General features: G+C 36.4%; 1 protein-coding gene across 1 annotated transcript in view; it reads left to right on the top strand.

The window, feature by feature from the left end:
* The window catches only part of MYO16 (myosin XVI), a gene marked incomplete at both ends in the record, with an annotated part of 283,559 nt that overhangs the window by 97,774 nt on the left and 169,957 nt on the right, over positions 1-15,828 (top strand). The window contains 3 exon segments of the mRNA XM_079549224.1: positions 7,934-8,009; positions 9,364-9,517; positions 15,617-15,767. Of these exon segments, the coding sequence (XP_079405350.1) occupies positions 7,934-8,009; positions 9,364-9,517; positions 15,617-15,767 (381 nt within the window).

Here is a 15,828-nt window from a genome sequence, read left to right as displayed (position 1 = left end):
ATAAGTACATAAAATATGTTTGGAGAGCTCAGATACCTAACACATTTATTAGCTTATTTTATATATCCTGTGTTGTTTTCAAAATTTGTGCATGAAATTGCCATTCTGTAAGCATGTTATCCCTTCTTATTACACGTTTGATTGGCTTCTCTGCCTGGATGAAGTAATATCATTTTGTCTGTCTGGTTCATCTAAACATGGTATTTTGCATCTGAAGTCTGGGAGTACACATCTTGTTACTAATAGTCTAATTTGCTTCTTGTTACAAGGGCATATTAGTGATTCAACTGAGCTGTGAAGATTTTTCTAATGCGCATGTTGATCTCAAAATATGAAAGAATAGAGATGATTAGAATGTTCTTCAGTGTAGATAGGATACCTGAACTCATTCTGTGAAATGATACTAAATCTCATTCAAGTTTGTCCACTGCCATAGTAATTCCTTTTAATGCAATTTACGGACTTCTGCAAACATATTCCACAAATGTTCTCAATGAGTGGAACCAAAGGAAGGAGGTGCCTGTTCAGTATTTCAAAAAGAATAATATAGTCACTCAGGGAATACATATTTTCCTGAACAAGCAGTTGGAAACTTTCATTTATGGTCAGAGAACCCTTTTGAGTATATTTTATCCAGACATATCTCACCCTCTTTTCTTTTATCTTTTTGTTCATCTTTGGCATTCATGATGATACTCAGGTAGAGCAGCAGCATTTCCCTTCAGATCCAATTACTCTCATTTTCCCCAAGCAGGGAGACTTCTTTGGGATTTCTGCTTGTGATATCTGTCTTTCACTCTCAATATATTCAGAAGGTTTCGGTAGATCTTTCAAATGCTAATTACGAATGCACAACACTAAGGCAAAAGAAGCTAGATTCACACAATACCAAATGGTAAGAAAATAGATATAAACGTTTGAGCTTCATACACAGACTTGTGGCAGCTTTATTTACAAAATGGAGCTGGTTACAGGATATTGTTAAAGCTGAAATACACAGCTTTACACAGGTTGCATTATATTTTTATTCAATTACTGCAAGATCACAATAATTGAAATTAAAATTAATTTTCCTGAAATACCACTGATAGGAACTTTTGCTCGTATACATAGGTATGTATATATAAATACAGGAGAGTGATATGTAATAAAGAAGGCTAATAGGACTGTTCAGGTACAAACTTTGAGAATTACCAGATTTGTGATCCACTGTAGTACTAATACAGGACTTGTATGAATGTAACTTAATGCTTCTTAAATCATGAGATCCCATAATGTTTTATACATATATATATATATATGTATGTGTATATATATATATATACTTGTCTAATTCCCTTAAGGTCTCAAAAATAGAAGAATAGGTTATAGTCTTGAAGTAATGACTGCTGAAGTCATTCTGAAAAAACCAGAAGTGATCTAAATCACTTCGTTAGTTAAAACAGTATTAGGTTGTCTTTACTCAAGCTATTCCAGAGGCCTAAAAGGTGCTTTTAAGCAATGTAGGTTAAGCACGCTGACTACAGAAAGGCAGTTAATGACACTGGGAAAATCTGGGTTCCATTCCAAGCCCTGTTTATGAACAGACACAGTTTTTACAGTTTGTCCTTCCCATTTTTGGCCTTATTTGCTCGATTTCCTTCGATCTGTTCAATTCTTGTCTTTATTCCATTGATTTATTGTCCCATCTCCGGCTTCATGCCCTATTTCTAGTATTCTTATCCCAATCCTTCTTTCCTTGAACAGCCAGTTTCTGTCCCTCCTCTCTCTGGTTCTAATCCAAGATTTCTCTTTTCTCTACTTTGACTTGTGCCAAAATTACTGCCCTTCTGTTGTACTTATCCCATTTTCCCACTTGTTTTCCACTTGCTCACAATCCCAGTCCCTCTTGTTCGGTCTCAGTGGTTTTTCCTAACAATGTCACTTTCCTCTTTCATTTTCTTTTTCTACTTAATCCATCTCTGCCTACATCCTGGCTTGTTGCCACATCCCGCTTTGTGCCTTTCACTTCATTTATTTGATGCTACTAGTTCCAAAGTCCATCACTTTATCCATGCTATGTTATTTTTTTTCCCCCTCCCTGCTGCTACTCTCACTCCTGCAACCTACTTTTTCTCATTTGTTCCATTTTGCTGACCGCAGGTGGCTACAGTCCTCTTTTCTTTTTTCTCAAATAGGGAAAATATTGTCCTGGTCTACACTGTGTTAAGAAAGGAGATCTGTAATGAGTGTCAGACATGATTTCATATGTCTGTAACAGTAAAATTGATCAAGTTTGCAATTGCAGAGGAAATGCAAAAATACTACTCCTATTTAGATATTTATTTATGAGACTTTGGCTTTATATGAGATTCAGTTTTTTAAGGTGTACTGTTTTGTAATGAGCAGCTAGTACATGGTCTTTAAAAATGAAATCACACTATCTCAAATAATTTAATGATTATCTTACAGGTGTTGAGAGTCTGTCACTTGCTCTGCTTTTGTTTGTTTCACTCCCCAGTAGCTTAACTGAATGTAGGTTCCTAATTTGCACTTTTCTTAATATCTTTGATGCTTTTTGAAGTGCCTGTTAATTAATTAAATACAATTCTCCAATGTTTTTCTAAGTAGTTTTTTTCTGTGATGACTTATCTGATTGTATTTATTCTGTCTACAGAATATGTAACCAGCCTCAAGTTACAACAATTCTGCTATAAGAGCTTAGTACTAATAGTGATAATAATAGTAATAACAAACTTATTATTTTATTGATTTTACTTTATTATTTTATGGATTTATATTTTTTATTGCTTAGCTTTTTAACATCCAGATTTTCTCTGGTTAACACTTCGTCTAATACCAAGTCTTCACTCTGTACAAACATGGGAGCTCACGAGGACTGAGGAGTATATTTTCCCACACCCTACTCTCAGGAGTGCTTCATTTTTGACTGATTTATCTTTCTGACAGTTTTTTTCTTAAAAGCAAACAAACAAACAACACAACAAATCATAAAAAGTCACAGGCAGCAATTCTAGCAAAGTGCCTAGTAAAAATTGACATGGTAAGGATAATACTCACTTTTCAAGCTCAGTCAAATAAAGTTTAACCTTTTGAGCAACAGGTTCTTATGAGTACAGATGTAATCCATCTCACTCAGTGGTGAAGACTACTCTTGATAATGGTGTAACCACTAGTATTTCTTGGGTTCTGCCTAGTGTTTTGTTGTGTTTAGATGTGTGTTTAAATATCTTAGATTTTAAAAAAATAATTCTTGGGGATTTATGCTTTTCCCCACAAGAGATTTATGGTCCAAAATAAAGCTGTTTTTGGTCAAAGATCATTGAAACCCCATGCTAACATCATGAAGATTTAGACTGGGTATTAGGAAGAAATTTTTTACTCTAAAGGTGTCAAGACACTGGAACAGATTGCTCAGAGGTTGTGGATGCCCCCTCTCTGGAAGCAATCAAAGCCACGCTGGGTGGGGCTTTGAGCAACCTGGTCTAGTGGGAGGTGTCCCTGCCTACAGTAGGGAGGTTGGAACCGGGTGATTTTAAAGGTCCCTTCCAACCCAAACCATTCTGTGAATCTATGAAGCTTTGGTTTTCCATAATGTGTCTTTTTCTCATTGTGGATGAGGGCATGCTTGGGACCACTTCCAGAGAAAATGGAGTGGGAGCCTAAAAAAATAACAGTAAGTGGAAGGCAATTACAAGTGTAGGGTAGGGAAGACTCAGTCAAAGAGACTTGAGAGATGGGTGTCAAGAAGGAGAAGAAAAATAACATTTTCCCAAACAAAGTGTAGCAGCACCAGTAGAAGATGGAAGAAAAGAAGTTATTGAGATACATATAAGGAATTAGGAGTCTCAGATAAAGAGAATAAAGAGAAAGAGCTTGGGAAATCAAAACTAAGTGGAAGAACAAATGGTTAGTGGTGAACCATGTCAATAAGCGTGGTAGGAAATGTCCAATTTTAAAACAGAAAGATTTGCTAATGTCTAGTGTGGTAAAACTTAGCCCCTTTACCTTTAAGGGAAAGTTGTATTTTCATAATATGCTTAATATGCTTACTGTAATTATTTATTGATTGTTTTTTCCCCTCATAACTTTTTATTTTCAATGTTGAACTCCATATTTCATTAGTTTTAAAGAACTGTTCAACTCCAGTGCCCCCCTGCCCAGTAAATGTTTTCTGTATTCATCTGTGTTTATTTTTCTAGCTCCTTAGATCATAATGCTCTCATTAATGTGAATCACACTTTCTTTTTCTGTAATATTTCCTTTGAGTACTGAAATTTACTGTAGGCAAACTTCATTTTTTTTCTTACTTGCTACTTCTGCTGGTGTGACTGTAGTAGTCTGTCTGCATGTTTGATGATGCAGTCTGTCTTGTTTATCAAGCTGGGAGTTTTGAAATGCAAAAATCTTTTTACTTAAATATGATTTGTAAATTGTAATAGTATAATCTTTCTTAATATATTTTCATTGAGAATTTTCTATGTCCACAAATATTCAAACTATTAAAAGTTTACTAACAGATTGATTCACATAGAGACGAAGTGGTCTTCTTTGGAAAAGCCATACATGAAATTTACTGCATCACATAGATTCACAGAATAGTTGGGGTCTACCAGGAAGCAAAAGTCCTTTTGTGCAGACCTATTTCCAGCTCAGTGGTCCTTAGCATGTCTTGCTTCCTGAGGTTGTTGTTCTCCTCTGGCAGCATTTGGTATTTCCATTTGATGAAATACACGAGGCTCCGTTCAGCTCATTTCTCCAGACCACTGAGATCCCTCTGAATGGCAGCATAAACCCACTGTGTACCATCCACTCCTCCCATGGAATCATAGAATCACCAAGATTGGAAGACCTCTAAGATCATGCATCCAACAATCCACCTATCAACAATATTTCCCATTAAACCATGTCCCTCAGTACAACATCTAAATGTTTCTTGAACACCTACAGGGACTGTGACTCTCTACCACCTCCCTGAGCAGCCAGTTCCTGACCACCCTCTTGGAGAAGAAGTATTTCCTAACATCCAATCTAATCTCCCCTGGCTCAACTTGAGGCATTCCTCCAAGTCCTATCGCTAGTTATGTGGGAGAAGAAGCCAACTCCCATCTCACTACAACCTCCCTTTAGGTAGTCATAGAGAGCAGTAAGGTCACCCCTGACCCTCCTCAGCCTCTCATAAAGTTTGTGCTCCAGACCCCTCATGAGCCTTGTTGCCCTTCTCTGAGCATGTTCCAGGGCCTTGATGTCTTTCTTGTAGTGAAGGGCCCAAAACTGAACACAGTACTTGAGATGCAGTCTTATCAATACTGAGTACAGAGGGATGATCACTTCCCTGCTCTTGCTGGCAGCACTAATTCTGATACAAGCCATGATGCCATTGGTCTTCTTGGACCCCTGGGCACACTGCAGGCTTATGTTCACTCAAGTGTCAAACATTTCCCCCAGGTCCGTTTCCCCTGCGCAGTCTTCCAACCATTCTGTTGCAAGCTTGTAGCATTTTGTGTCAACAACAAACTTGCTGTTTACTCTGCCCCATCATGCAGTTTTATAAAGAGGAATGCTCAGAGCTAAGTTCCAAGAAGAGGACGTAGGGTGAAAGAAGTCTCTTGGAATCCTGTCAAAAGATACTGAATGATTAGTGGCATCAAAGGAGAATCAAGTGATGTTTTTTAAGGAAGATATTTTAAATAATTTCCATGACTTGTACTTCTCTGTGCACAGTGAAACATCCCTTATTCATTTTTTAAATCTGTACATGGAGGAGTTCAGTGACACATCTTTGCTTCATATGCGCTTCCATGTCAGATACCATTTTGTCGGATTGCCTCTCTACTGCAGTCTGTTGCATAGCAGCAAAATGTAACAGAATATGGTGAGAAGGTTCAGCCTCTACTGCCATACCACCAACATCCAACTCTGGGTTATGGACCAGTGTAATAAAATAAGAGGCATTACTTTTGGTTCAGCCCATATAAACCAGCACAGACAATGCTGAAAAGTAAGAAAAGAAGGATGTGTCAATTTTTTTTCTTATTGTCTGCAATTTTTCTTATCTTAGTCATATCTAATTCATTTTTGTCTCTTCAATTCAATAGAAATACTTTCAGACAGTGATAACTTGCTGTGATTGTTAAGTAAATATTTCTGTTGTTAGCACAATTCTGAAGATGTGACGGTTGGATTTTAAAATACTTTTCCTGAAATATAAAAGGATGAAGTTAAAACTAAGACATTTCTGCTTATTCAAAAGCAGTTATCTGAAATTAGCAGTGACCTGAATCAAGGATTTCCAGCTGGAGTTATTTCCTTAACAGCAGGAAGCATTGACCTTGTACCAGGGAATGATCTTTTTGTAGCACAAAGCCAAAGATTTGGTAACTCAAAAAGCTATTTATTGTTAGTAAGATGCAAGTGCATGAAAAAACATGATTTTGATACAACTACCACTTTTTCATAATGGCTGTTGATGAGATTATGTAACTGTTACCAATTTACTTAGCTCAGTGACTAAGCATGTTCCATTTTTTCATAGGAAAAAACACAGAAAAATATGTGTTGAGGGTTCTTTGTTGAAAGCAGAGCTAATTGGATTTGGAAATAAGGCTTCCTCCCCGCTTTCTCAGTTTGCTGAATTTTCTGCTGCTACTGACAGAATAGGAAACCAGCATTAGAAAACTGAGAAGAGCAAGACTTTTTTTTTTTTTTTTTTTTTTTTTTTTTTTTTTAATTTAATAGAAATTTACAAAAGTGCTTTCCTTGTTTTTCTGTGATGAGAGGTTAGAGGGTTTTTATCTTTGTGTTTAGCTGATTCGTCCTTATCATGCTCCTCCCAAGTAGATTGTCTGCTATTTATTGAATCCACATTGAATTTTACTGTTTATATTGCAATGATTTCCATCCTTTTAATCCTTTATTTATTTGTGTGTTTATTTATTTGCTGCCTGTTTTTATGCCTATTTTTAAAATTGCTAGCTTTTCCCTTTGAATTCAGGTTTCAGGTTTTTTTTTTTAATTTTTTTTATTTTTTGTTTGTTTTTGTTTTAAACTCCTTTATTCTGCTGTAGAGAATGCTTTCTTTCCTTCACAGCTTACTTTCCTTTCTAGCGCACCCTGGCCAGCCCTGGTGATTATATTTGCATTATAAATTCCATTTGCCTAGCATCTATCTGAAAGTGCAAATAGTATTCCAGCATAGCTGTGCTCTATCTTTGCATTCACAACATATTTTTTCCTTTTCTTGTGTAGTTTCTGATGAAATTCCTTCTTTCTTATTCCTTTCTCTCCAACCAATTCAACGTAGACATTACGTTCATCTTTTATGGATAAATGTACACTGAGACTTTGGTGCAATGATAGGAAAGCTTGCCGAAAACAATTGCCTGCAGCATTCTTGCGGGATTTGAAAAATATGTTTTAGACCTTTTTATTCTATAATACTCTACCCTACCGTACTGTACTATAATTGCTACCATTTCTATTAGGTTAAATGGGCTTGGTAAATGTAAGATAAATATGCCAATTTTCACTGCTAACAAAGAAGAGATTTACTTCCAGGGTAGATGTGACTCATATCCCTTTGGAAGTGGTGGCACACGGTAAACTAGACATAAAAAAATACTTACAATTTCAATCTTTTGACAGGTGATGATGTAGGGTTAGTTTTTTTTCCTTGCTGATGAGGATTTCTTTACGCATTTAAATATGGAGGGAGTCTGTGGGGTTGGACTATGCTGAGGATACAGTGAAATTGAATGAGAGCTACATTTCACTCTGTCTCTTGTGATTTATACAAAGCCATAAATTAGCTGCAAAAAGTGGAATTTTGAAGCTGTTGCCTTTGGTTTATTCGGTGATTTCAGCTAGGACAAAATTCACTGAATGACAAATGTGCTACTTCTGCCATTTCATTTTCTGTTTTTACCCATTTTAGACCAGCCTTGTGAAGCTGCTTTTGACGCACTGGGCAAATCCCAATCTTCTTAACTGCAATAATGAGAAACCTTCAGGTAGGTGAAAATCTATGCAAGTTTTCTGTATATTAGTTACCGTGATACTTCTTTCCTTCGTGCTGGCTTGTTATACACAGACATGCACACATAAATATGCACACACACACATACATGCATGTGCATGTATGCATGTACTTTATGTAGTGTGTATACACACATTACATACATACATGCATATATATGTTTTCTGTATACTGCTGAGAATTGCTTGTCATGGTCATGTCAACAGTTTCATATCCCATGATGACATTTTCTTCCATCTGTTGCATTCTTTGATCATTATTTCTGTTTTTTCCTTTTAAGTTCTTGAGTGCCTTGTGATAGCTGCACTTACATTTGATGTAAGTCTTGGTGACTTCTTACTGAATTCCTTTCTGTTTCTCAGTTGATAATAGTAGATGCTTCATGAACTAGAATCCCTGTTGCTGCTGACCAAACACAATTTCACTGTCCAGCTTTCAAATGTAATACCTATTGCTTCCCCCAGAATAAGTCACTTTCTTTGGCCAAATAGCAACAGGATCCGAAGTACTGACTAAGGAAAATAAGATTATAGAATAGCGTAAGTTGGAGGGGACTTCAAAACTAACCCAATCAACAATGCAGAACTAATGTCAATAATGCTAAGTAGTAGTGCTGAAAAGAAGAAATCTTCTAAGTCTGGAATAAAATTGAGGATGGAATCTAGCATTGTAGAAAACTGTATTTTCTTTCTGTCAGATTAGTAGGAGAAACTTCCTTTGCATAATAAAATAGGTGAAGTTATGCTTCAAATGATGTGTTATCTACAGGTGTACTGCTAGGGGACTTACAAAAACTTAATCTCATGAAAGTTGTTTGTATTTAGATACATGACAGTTTTTATTAAATACTAAGGACTAAACTGAGATCACCTAATAATACAGCTGGCTAAATACATTTAGTATGCATTAGATACAACTGAGTTAACTGTATTTCTGGTCTGCAATTACATCTCATTTCAGTGGTTCTGTACATAAATCTTGTTTGTAGAAGTAGATTTGAAAAGAATTTGACTGTGTTTTCATTGAAGTGCACAGGTGAAAGAGTTTGTTTCTCCTCATGTCCTTTGAGTTGTTAAATAAATACTTCAGTTCACTGCACAAATGGGTTTTGAGGTTTTGCACAGAACAGCTTAATTTCATACTGAATTCATTCGCTTATGTATTTCAAGTATTATTTTATGATCAGTATCTGGAGCAATCCTTTTCGTTTTAACAAAATGGTTATCCAGTCAGCTTAATCTTAATTTGATCTGGAGAGTTGAATTGAAAGGAGCTTTCCTGTACTGTTTTTTCTTTTTGTCTGATATCTTGATGTTCCAACGTCTTAGATATTGCAGCTTCTGAGTTTATTGAGGAAATGCTTCTGAAGGCTGAAATTGTTTGGGAGGAAAAAATGAAAGACCCTTTATCCGTTCCTACTTTATCTCAAGAAGAGCCTTATGAAGAGATCATCCATGATCTGCCCACGCTTTCCAATAAACTGTAAGTGTTTTCTGTTAAGAGTGATGCATCCTGTCTGTGTCATTGGAGATAAACCTGACTGGACATGGCCTTGGTCATCCTGCTACGTGTGGCCCTAATTGAACAGGATTGTTGGACAAGATTACCTCGATAGAGCTCTCTGCCAACCTCAGCCATTTTGTAACTCTGTGATTTGATGGATCAAGTGTTTCATTTTGGAAATTTACCAAATCTCTTATTTTTTCCCTTTTTCCCATTTTTCCTTTTCCCCTTCTTCATTTTTTCCCCTTGACCCCTTTCCCTTTCTTCTTGTCAACTTTAATTCTAAAAATCTAAATTCAGCCTTAATTCTATGAGTAGTAAAATGCACGGTTATGATTGCCAGTAAAATCATCTGTCATTATCTTTAGCAGAATTATGAGTTTAACACTATGGATCCAAGAAACCTTTTAGTAAGATAGATGAGAATAATGCAGTAAAGCTACCAATACCTATGAATGAAGCAGGGAAAAGACCTGAAAGTAAAAATCACAGATAAAATGATATGGCCCCAGATAGCTATAGGTTTGTAGTTTATACTGCTTAGATTTATACTGCTTAAAACTCAAGTGTGATTAAGTTGAATTTCACAATGCATTGAATCAAAGAGTCAATTTGTATCTTAAATTTTAAATGTTGAACTTTTTGTATTTTCTTGAGAAAAAAATTGAGTAAATCTTGAAAAGAAATTGAGAAAAGGTTGCCATGCATAAGTAAAAAAGAGATGTAAAAGAGATGTAAAATAGCGTATGGTAGTTTTATGGTAGAGCATGTTGTCAGTTTCTCAAATTCTACTTTCCATATGCTGTAATCCATTATACACAACACAGTTGCCATATAGTTGCTGTGTAGTTGAAGCATTCTAGTAACATGAGGCTGTAAAATACTGTGTAACTTTTTTTTTGGACCAACCACGGGATATTGGGAAAAAATAAATAAACCTCTCAAACTATGTACAGACAGACAGAGAAGATACATTAATTTTCATTTTTATCAGTTATAATTTGTAGTCTGCAGAACATATTTGGAACACAAATGAAATCTGATAGGAGTAAGCAATTGTGATAAAATTAAGTATGAATTTTCAGTTAAAAAAACAAAGGCTCGAGGTTCTCTAACATAATGAAAAACTGTATTTTTAAGTATTGATAGAAGTAACAATATCAGAAGTAGAAAGTACATAGGTTACTTCTGTAGCACTGCAATGTTGCCTAGCAAACTAATTTTTTCTTACAGGTTTTAGAGGCTTTCATCACTTTATTATTCTTATGTATTGGATAATGTGTCATCCATTTTTCTTTTCCAGTGTTTTATATTCTAGAAGTTTTTGCTAGATTTTGTACTGGACACTGTTCTTTAATGCTAAAACACATTAACTTTTAAAATGTGTGGTTTGACCATGATAGAAGCAGTCTGAGAATCTTCCTTCTCCACACTTTCATTCCCAAAATACAAGAGCTGTTTCTTGAGGACATTCTAAATGGTTACTCTTCACATGACAGTTATATAAAACTGCCATGGGTGATGAACTTCACTGGAAGTTTTGGGAAAACAAAGGACATAGAGTGGAAAAATAATGGAGATGGATTTATTTATGAAAGTGGGCAGGTTAACTGCTCTTGCCTTTCTTGGCAGCGTTGTCCCAGTGTGTGACTGCAATGAATTCGGTAGTGCTTACATAGCCTACATTGGAATTCAGTAATAGGTCAAACCAAAGATATCTTTAGTCCTGTGCTCTGCATTTGAGAGTGGTCCATTGGATATCGCAAGGGGGAAAATATATAAGGATGTGGTAAGCTTGAAGTAATGTTGCAGATTTTCAGCAGTCCTAGGTTTAGAGACTTCTTGAGCCAGATCTCCATGCTTAGTAGCTCTCAGTTCTGCTAGCAGCATGGTGAGTATCCGAGGACTGTCTGGCCAGTCAGCAATTTGCAGACAGGAGAGATCTTGAAATGCAAAAGACTGCTGCACTGCGCACATACATGACTCAGGTATCACTACTGAAAATCTAGAAAATATGAGTTATCCACTCTGTACTCTCTGCAGAGTTCTGTTTTGCTTAGAAACAGTATTTATCTCAGCTGTGTAGTGTGCTTGTTCAGCAATGAAAAATAAAGCCTTACAGAGGGTTATTCTTTCAGATAATAATAGCTGTTTTCTCAAGATAGAGCGAATTATCATCACCAGTGCCTTTTAGTCTTGATTCATTAGGGAAGCAGTCTAAATGACTGTTCAACCAAATTCTTACCTTTTCAATGGCTATTGCTGCAAGTGAGTTCTGTCCTTTGTGCTTTATTAAAGCCAATAGGCAGACGTGTGACATACTAGGTTGAAGATGAATCTGAGCAGGTCTTGTGTATTAAACAAGAGGTGCAAAGACAAATGCACAGGATTAACCCACAGTTACAATTGCTTTAGCCTATATTATTTCCGTACTCCATCAACTCTCCTGACATAAAGAAGTATGTTTAGATGGATGAGATAGTTTCACAAGAGTTTATTTAAGTCTATGTTGTAGTTGTATTTCTTTGTGGCCGTCTCTCAGTAGAGAAAAGCACTGTAAAGGAGACTGCAATATGGTAAACAAGCAATTACAAATAGTGTGTACCCTGTCAACAAATCTGATTGTATGGGTTCTACATTAAATTAATGTATTAATTTCTGGAAGAAAAGTATGAAAAGACTGATTGAAGGTCTGCATCTTTATTCAGTTAAAAAATAGGAGTTATTATATTTGTGGTATGCTTGATAGTGGATAGTTGGATTGAGGAGAGGTGGACTGGGAAGGATATGGATGGACTGCCCTTGTTGGCACTGCCCCAGCCACCTTCCCCCCTCTTCTCCCTTTTAGTGAGACAGGGGGGAGAAGAGGAGGATTGAGAAGAAGGAAGTTTGTGGGCTGAGGTAAGGATAGGGAGTTTGCTTACTGGCCTCAATCAGCAGACTCAGCTTGGGGAATTTAACTTAGTTTATTGCCACACTTTTTATTGTGTTTAATCCATTCAGAAGTTTATGTTATGTTACTTTAAAAAGTTTTGAGACTGACTTTTCAGGTATTATGCAGTTTACACTAGCCAGTGGAAGGATTACAGTAACAGAACTGAGAAGTTCTGTTGAATTTAACCTGTAAGTTCTAAAAGCACATGAAAATGCCATTGCAGATTCTGTTTTGATAGAATTCTTTTTGCATGTTTTTTCTACCTGGATTAAAACTGCAGTATTGATTTGAATATTGATGATAAAACCAAGTAATTGATTTAATTGATAGCCAGAGATGTTAACTCCATAGCTTAATGTTTAGAAATGTAAAGCATTCAGTTAATCTCATGGCAGTGCAAGGTAACCCAAGCCTTTTTGTAAGAAACAGTAAAATATCAGAGGATGGAAATTCATAGAAAACCATCTTAGATTACTAAACAAACAAATAAATTAGTTGCATATATGGCAGCTTGTATAAGTAAAAACTGAAGTGACTGTTCCTCCACGTAACATGCAAGATCTTTTCCAAGTCATATATGGTAGTACCAGCAGTGCTTCCTTTTTTCAAACACAATTACTCTTGATAACTCTCCTGATCTATTATGTAACATCATTTTGGCTTAACTCTTCCTTTATCTTCTTGAACCTGAGGCAAGATGAACAGTTGAAAAAGTTATGGTGCATCCCCCTTTTAAGTTAAAAAAGGCATCCGTGGAAACAGTAGGTATTTTTTGCCCATTTTACCCTATTTTACAGTGTAAGTCGCTTTAGCAACACCTGAGGAGTTTATGGGTAAAGTGAGAAGTTTATGTCTGAATTTGAAAAACAGTGTTTCTAATGTATGTTATAAAGTTAGCATAGAAGTGGAAAAATTAAACAGAAAAATATTAAATTGCACATACTCAAAAATCTTGAATCTTTGCAATTTACCTAATTTATCTACATAGTCCATCTTTTCATCAGTTCAGGCCTGAATTGATAGAAGGCAGAAGGTACCGCATTCAGACTACATGGTGGGTGTGGTAGGATAGTCCAGCCAAGATTGGCAATGTGCTCCACAGTCTTCTGCTGATATGGGGCCTGGTGTTATCACATTGCAAAAGAAAAGCTGTCTTCTTCTCTGGCCTCTTCTCTAAGCCTTCAGCTTAGTCAGCGTTATTATCTAGTGATCAGAATTGATGATTTATCCAGTTTCCAGAAAATCAAGAAGGATCACCGCTTTCCTATTGCAAAAGACAGCATACATCACTTTACTCACTTTGGGCTGCATCTTGAACGTTTTTTTTGATTGGGAGCTCACATATCGTCATTCCATGGACTGCCATTTTGACTCTGTCTCATAGTAGTGCCACCATATCTCATCACTGCTAATGTTGCAATCAACAAAACTGACACCTTCAGCTTCCCATTGGTTCAACAGGTCCTGACAAATTGCATATGGTGTTTTCTTTCTGTTCCTGTGTGAACATTTGTGGGAGCCAACTGACACAAACTTTGCAATATTCCAACATTGCCACCATAATTACCAACACATTGACACCAATATTCAGCTGTGTACAGAGTTCCCTGGTTGTAATCTGCCAATCTGCATGCATGAGCTGATCAAGATGCTCTTCATTATGCAACAGCTGTGCATGGCTGTCCAGAATGAGGCTGCCTTTCATGCCATTGTCATCACTGCTGAAACACACCACCCACAGCCTCACTGTGCTCACATCCACATTTTGGTTTCCAAAAACGTTCAGCAAGAGTTGATGAACATCAAAGGGTGCCATTTTTTTTACATGGAAAAATTGAATGATCTCCCTTTGCTTCATATACACTTTTCCATGTCAGATGCCATTCTGTCACACTGCCTGTCTGCTTCCACGTCGCACAGCAGCAACATGTAATGGAATATTGGCAAGAAAGTTCAACCTCTACTGCCCTCCCACCAACATCTGCCTCCTACACTGTGGGCCAGCATAATAAAGTAGAAGGCACTACTTTCAGAGCAACTCTTGTACATAAAAAGGATTAGATAATGGCTCAAAAGCAAGGCAAAAGGCTTTTGGCCCTTGGATGCTTTGTCTATGTCACAATTGGTGACCAGATTTACGGCCAAATTATGTGAATCAAAGCAGTAAATATAGACGTTTATTTTCACAGAATAACAGGATATTCTGTAGTGGAATGCACTATTCCCACATTGGCTCCACATCTACTTTTAAAATAAATTACATACACATTTTGGCAAGGACTTGCTGTATACTCCTTGAAATTGTCTTGTTTGCACTATCAGAGGCCAAGCTATTTTTTTGTACAATGTTTGTGTTCTCAACTCCTGGGCTGATTCCTCACTAATTCCTCTGGGTGTAAAACACTGCCAAATCTTCCAAGGTTTTGACATTGTTTTTTAAAACTGTGGTTTTAAAACATGGTCTGATGTATCAGTAGGGAAAATATCTCCACGCATGTAAAAATGAGTTTCCATTTACACGTGAATAAAGTGTACTGTATGTACTGGCAGTGATTTCAGGAGTTCATTTGGTTTTTTATTTGTTTGTTTGTTTTTTTAAGTGTACCACAAATACAACACAACTTTTATTCATAAAATGTAGTTTGGCATTGTCTAATTAGGAAAAGCTAAAAGGTTGTGGGTTTTTTTGTTTTGTTTTGTTTTGTTTTGTTTTTTTTTAACTGCAATGGCAATATCTGTATTGAATTATTTTTAACACATTACTTTTCAAAACAGTGTTACGTACATTAATTGTGCATTTTCAATTCAGTTTTCAAATTGCCTATTGATTTGCCCCAGCCTAGTGCTGTCAAATAGAGTCTCATGCATATTCTGTTTGGTTTGCTTAGTTCTGCTTCAAAATGGATCTGCATAAAGGTGAATTTTAAATCAAAGTCTTTTGCTCTGTGTCTGTTTAGGAGCAGACCCACCTTGGTGAACAGTTTAGTTTATTACCAATTTCTGTTTTTGTACTTGAACTAACTCAGGTGTCTCAGCCTTGAATTGTACCTTAGTTCTGTGTTTGTTCCACCGACATTGGTCAATCTTTTGTTTATTTGACATCTTCAACAGGAATCTAATTGCTTTATTGATTCTCTTTGTAGCAATCCCCTGGCTTTACCAATTGCCAAGCAAGACAGTTTGCTGGAGAAAGACACCATGTTCAAGGATGCAGCTAAAGGTTTGTGTAAGCAGCAGTCTCAAGACAGTGCATCTGAAAACGTCATGATGAACAGTACAGCCAAACTTGAACAGGTAATTGCATACAAATTCCTGAAATATTTCTGTTGTTTATGCCTGGAAATTGTAAATTTAG

This window comes from Tetrao urogallus (assembly GCF_951394365.1).
Source record: "Tetrao urogallus genome assembly, chromosome: 1".
Taxonomy (NCBI): Eukaryota; Metazoa; Chordata; class Aves; order Galliformes; family Phasianidae; genus Tetrao; species Tetrao urogallus.
This window is presented reverse-complemented; position numbering and strand designations above follow the sequence as displayed.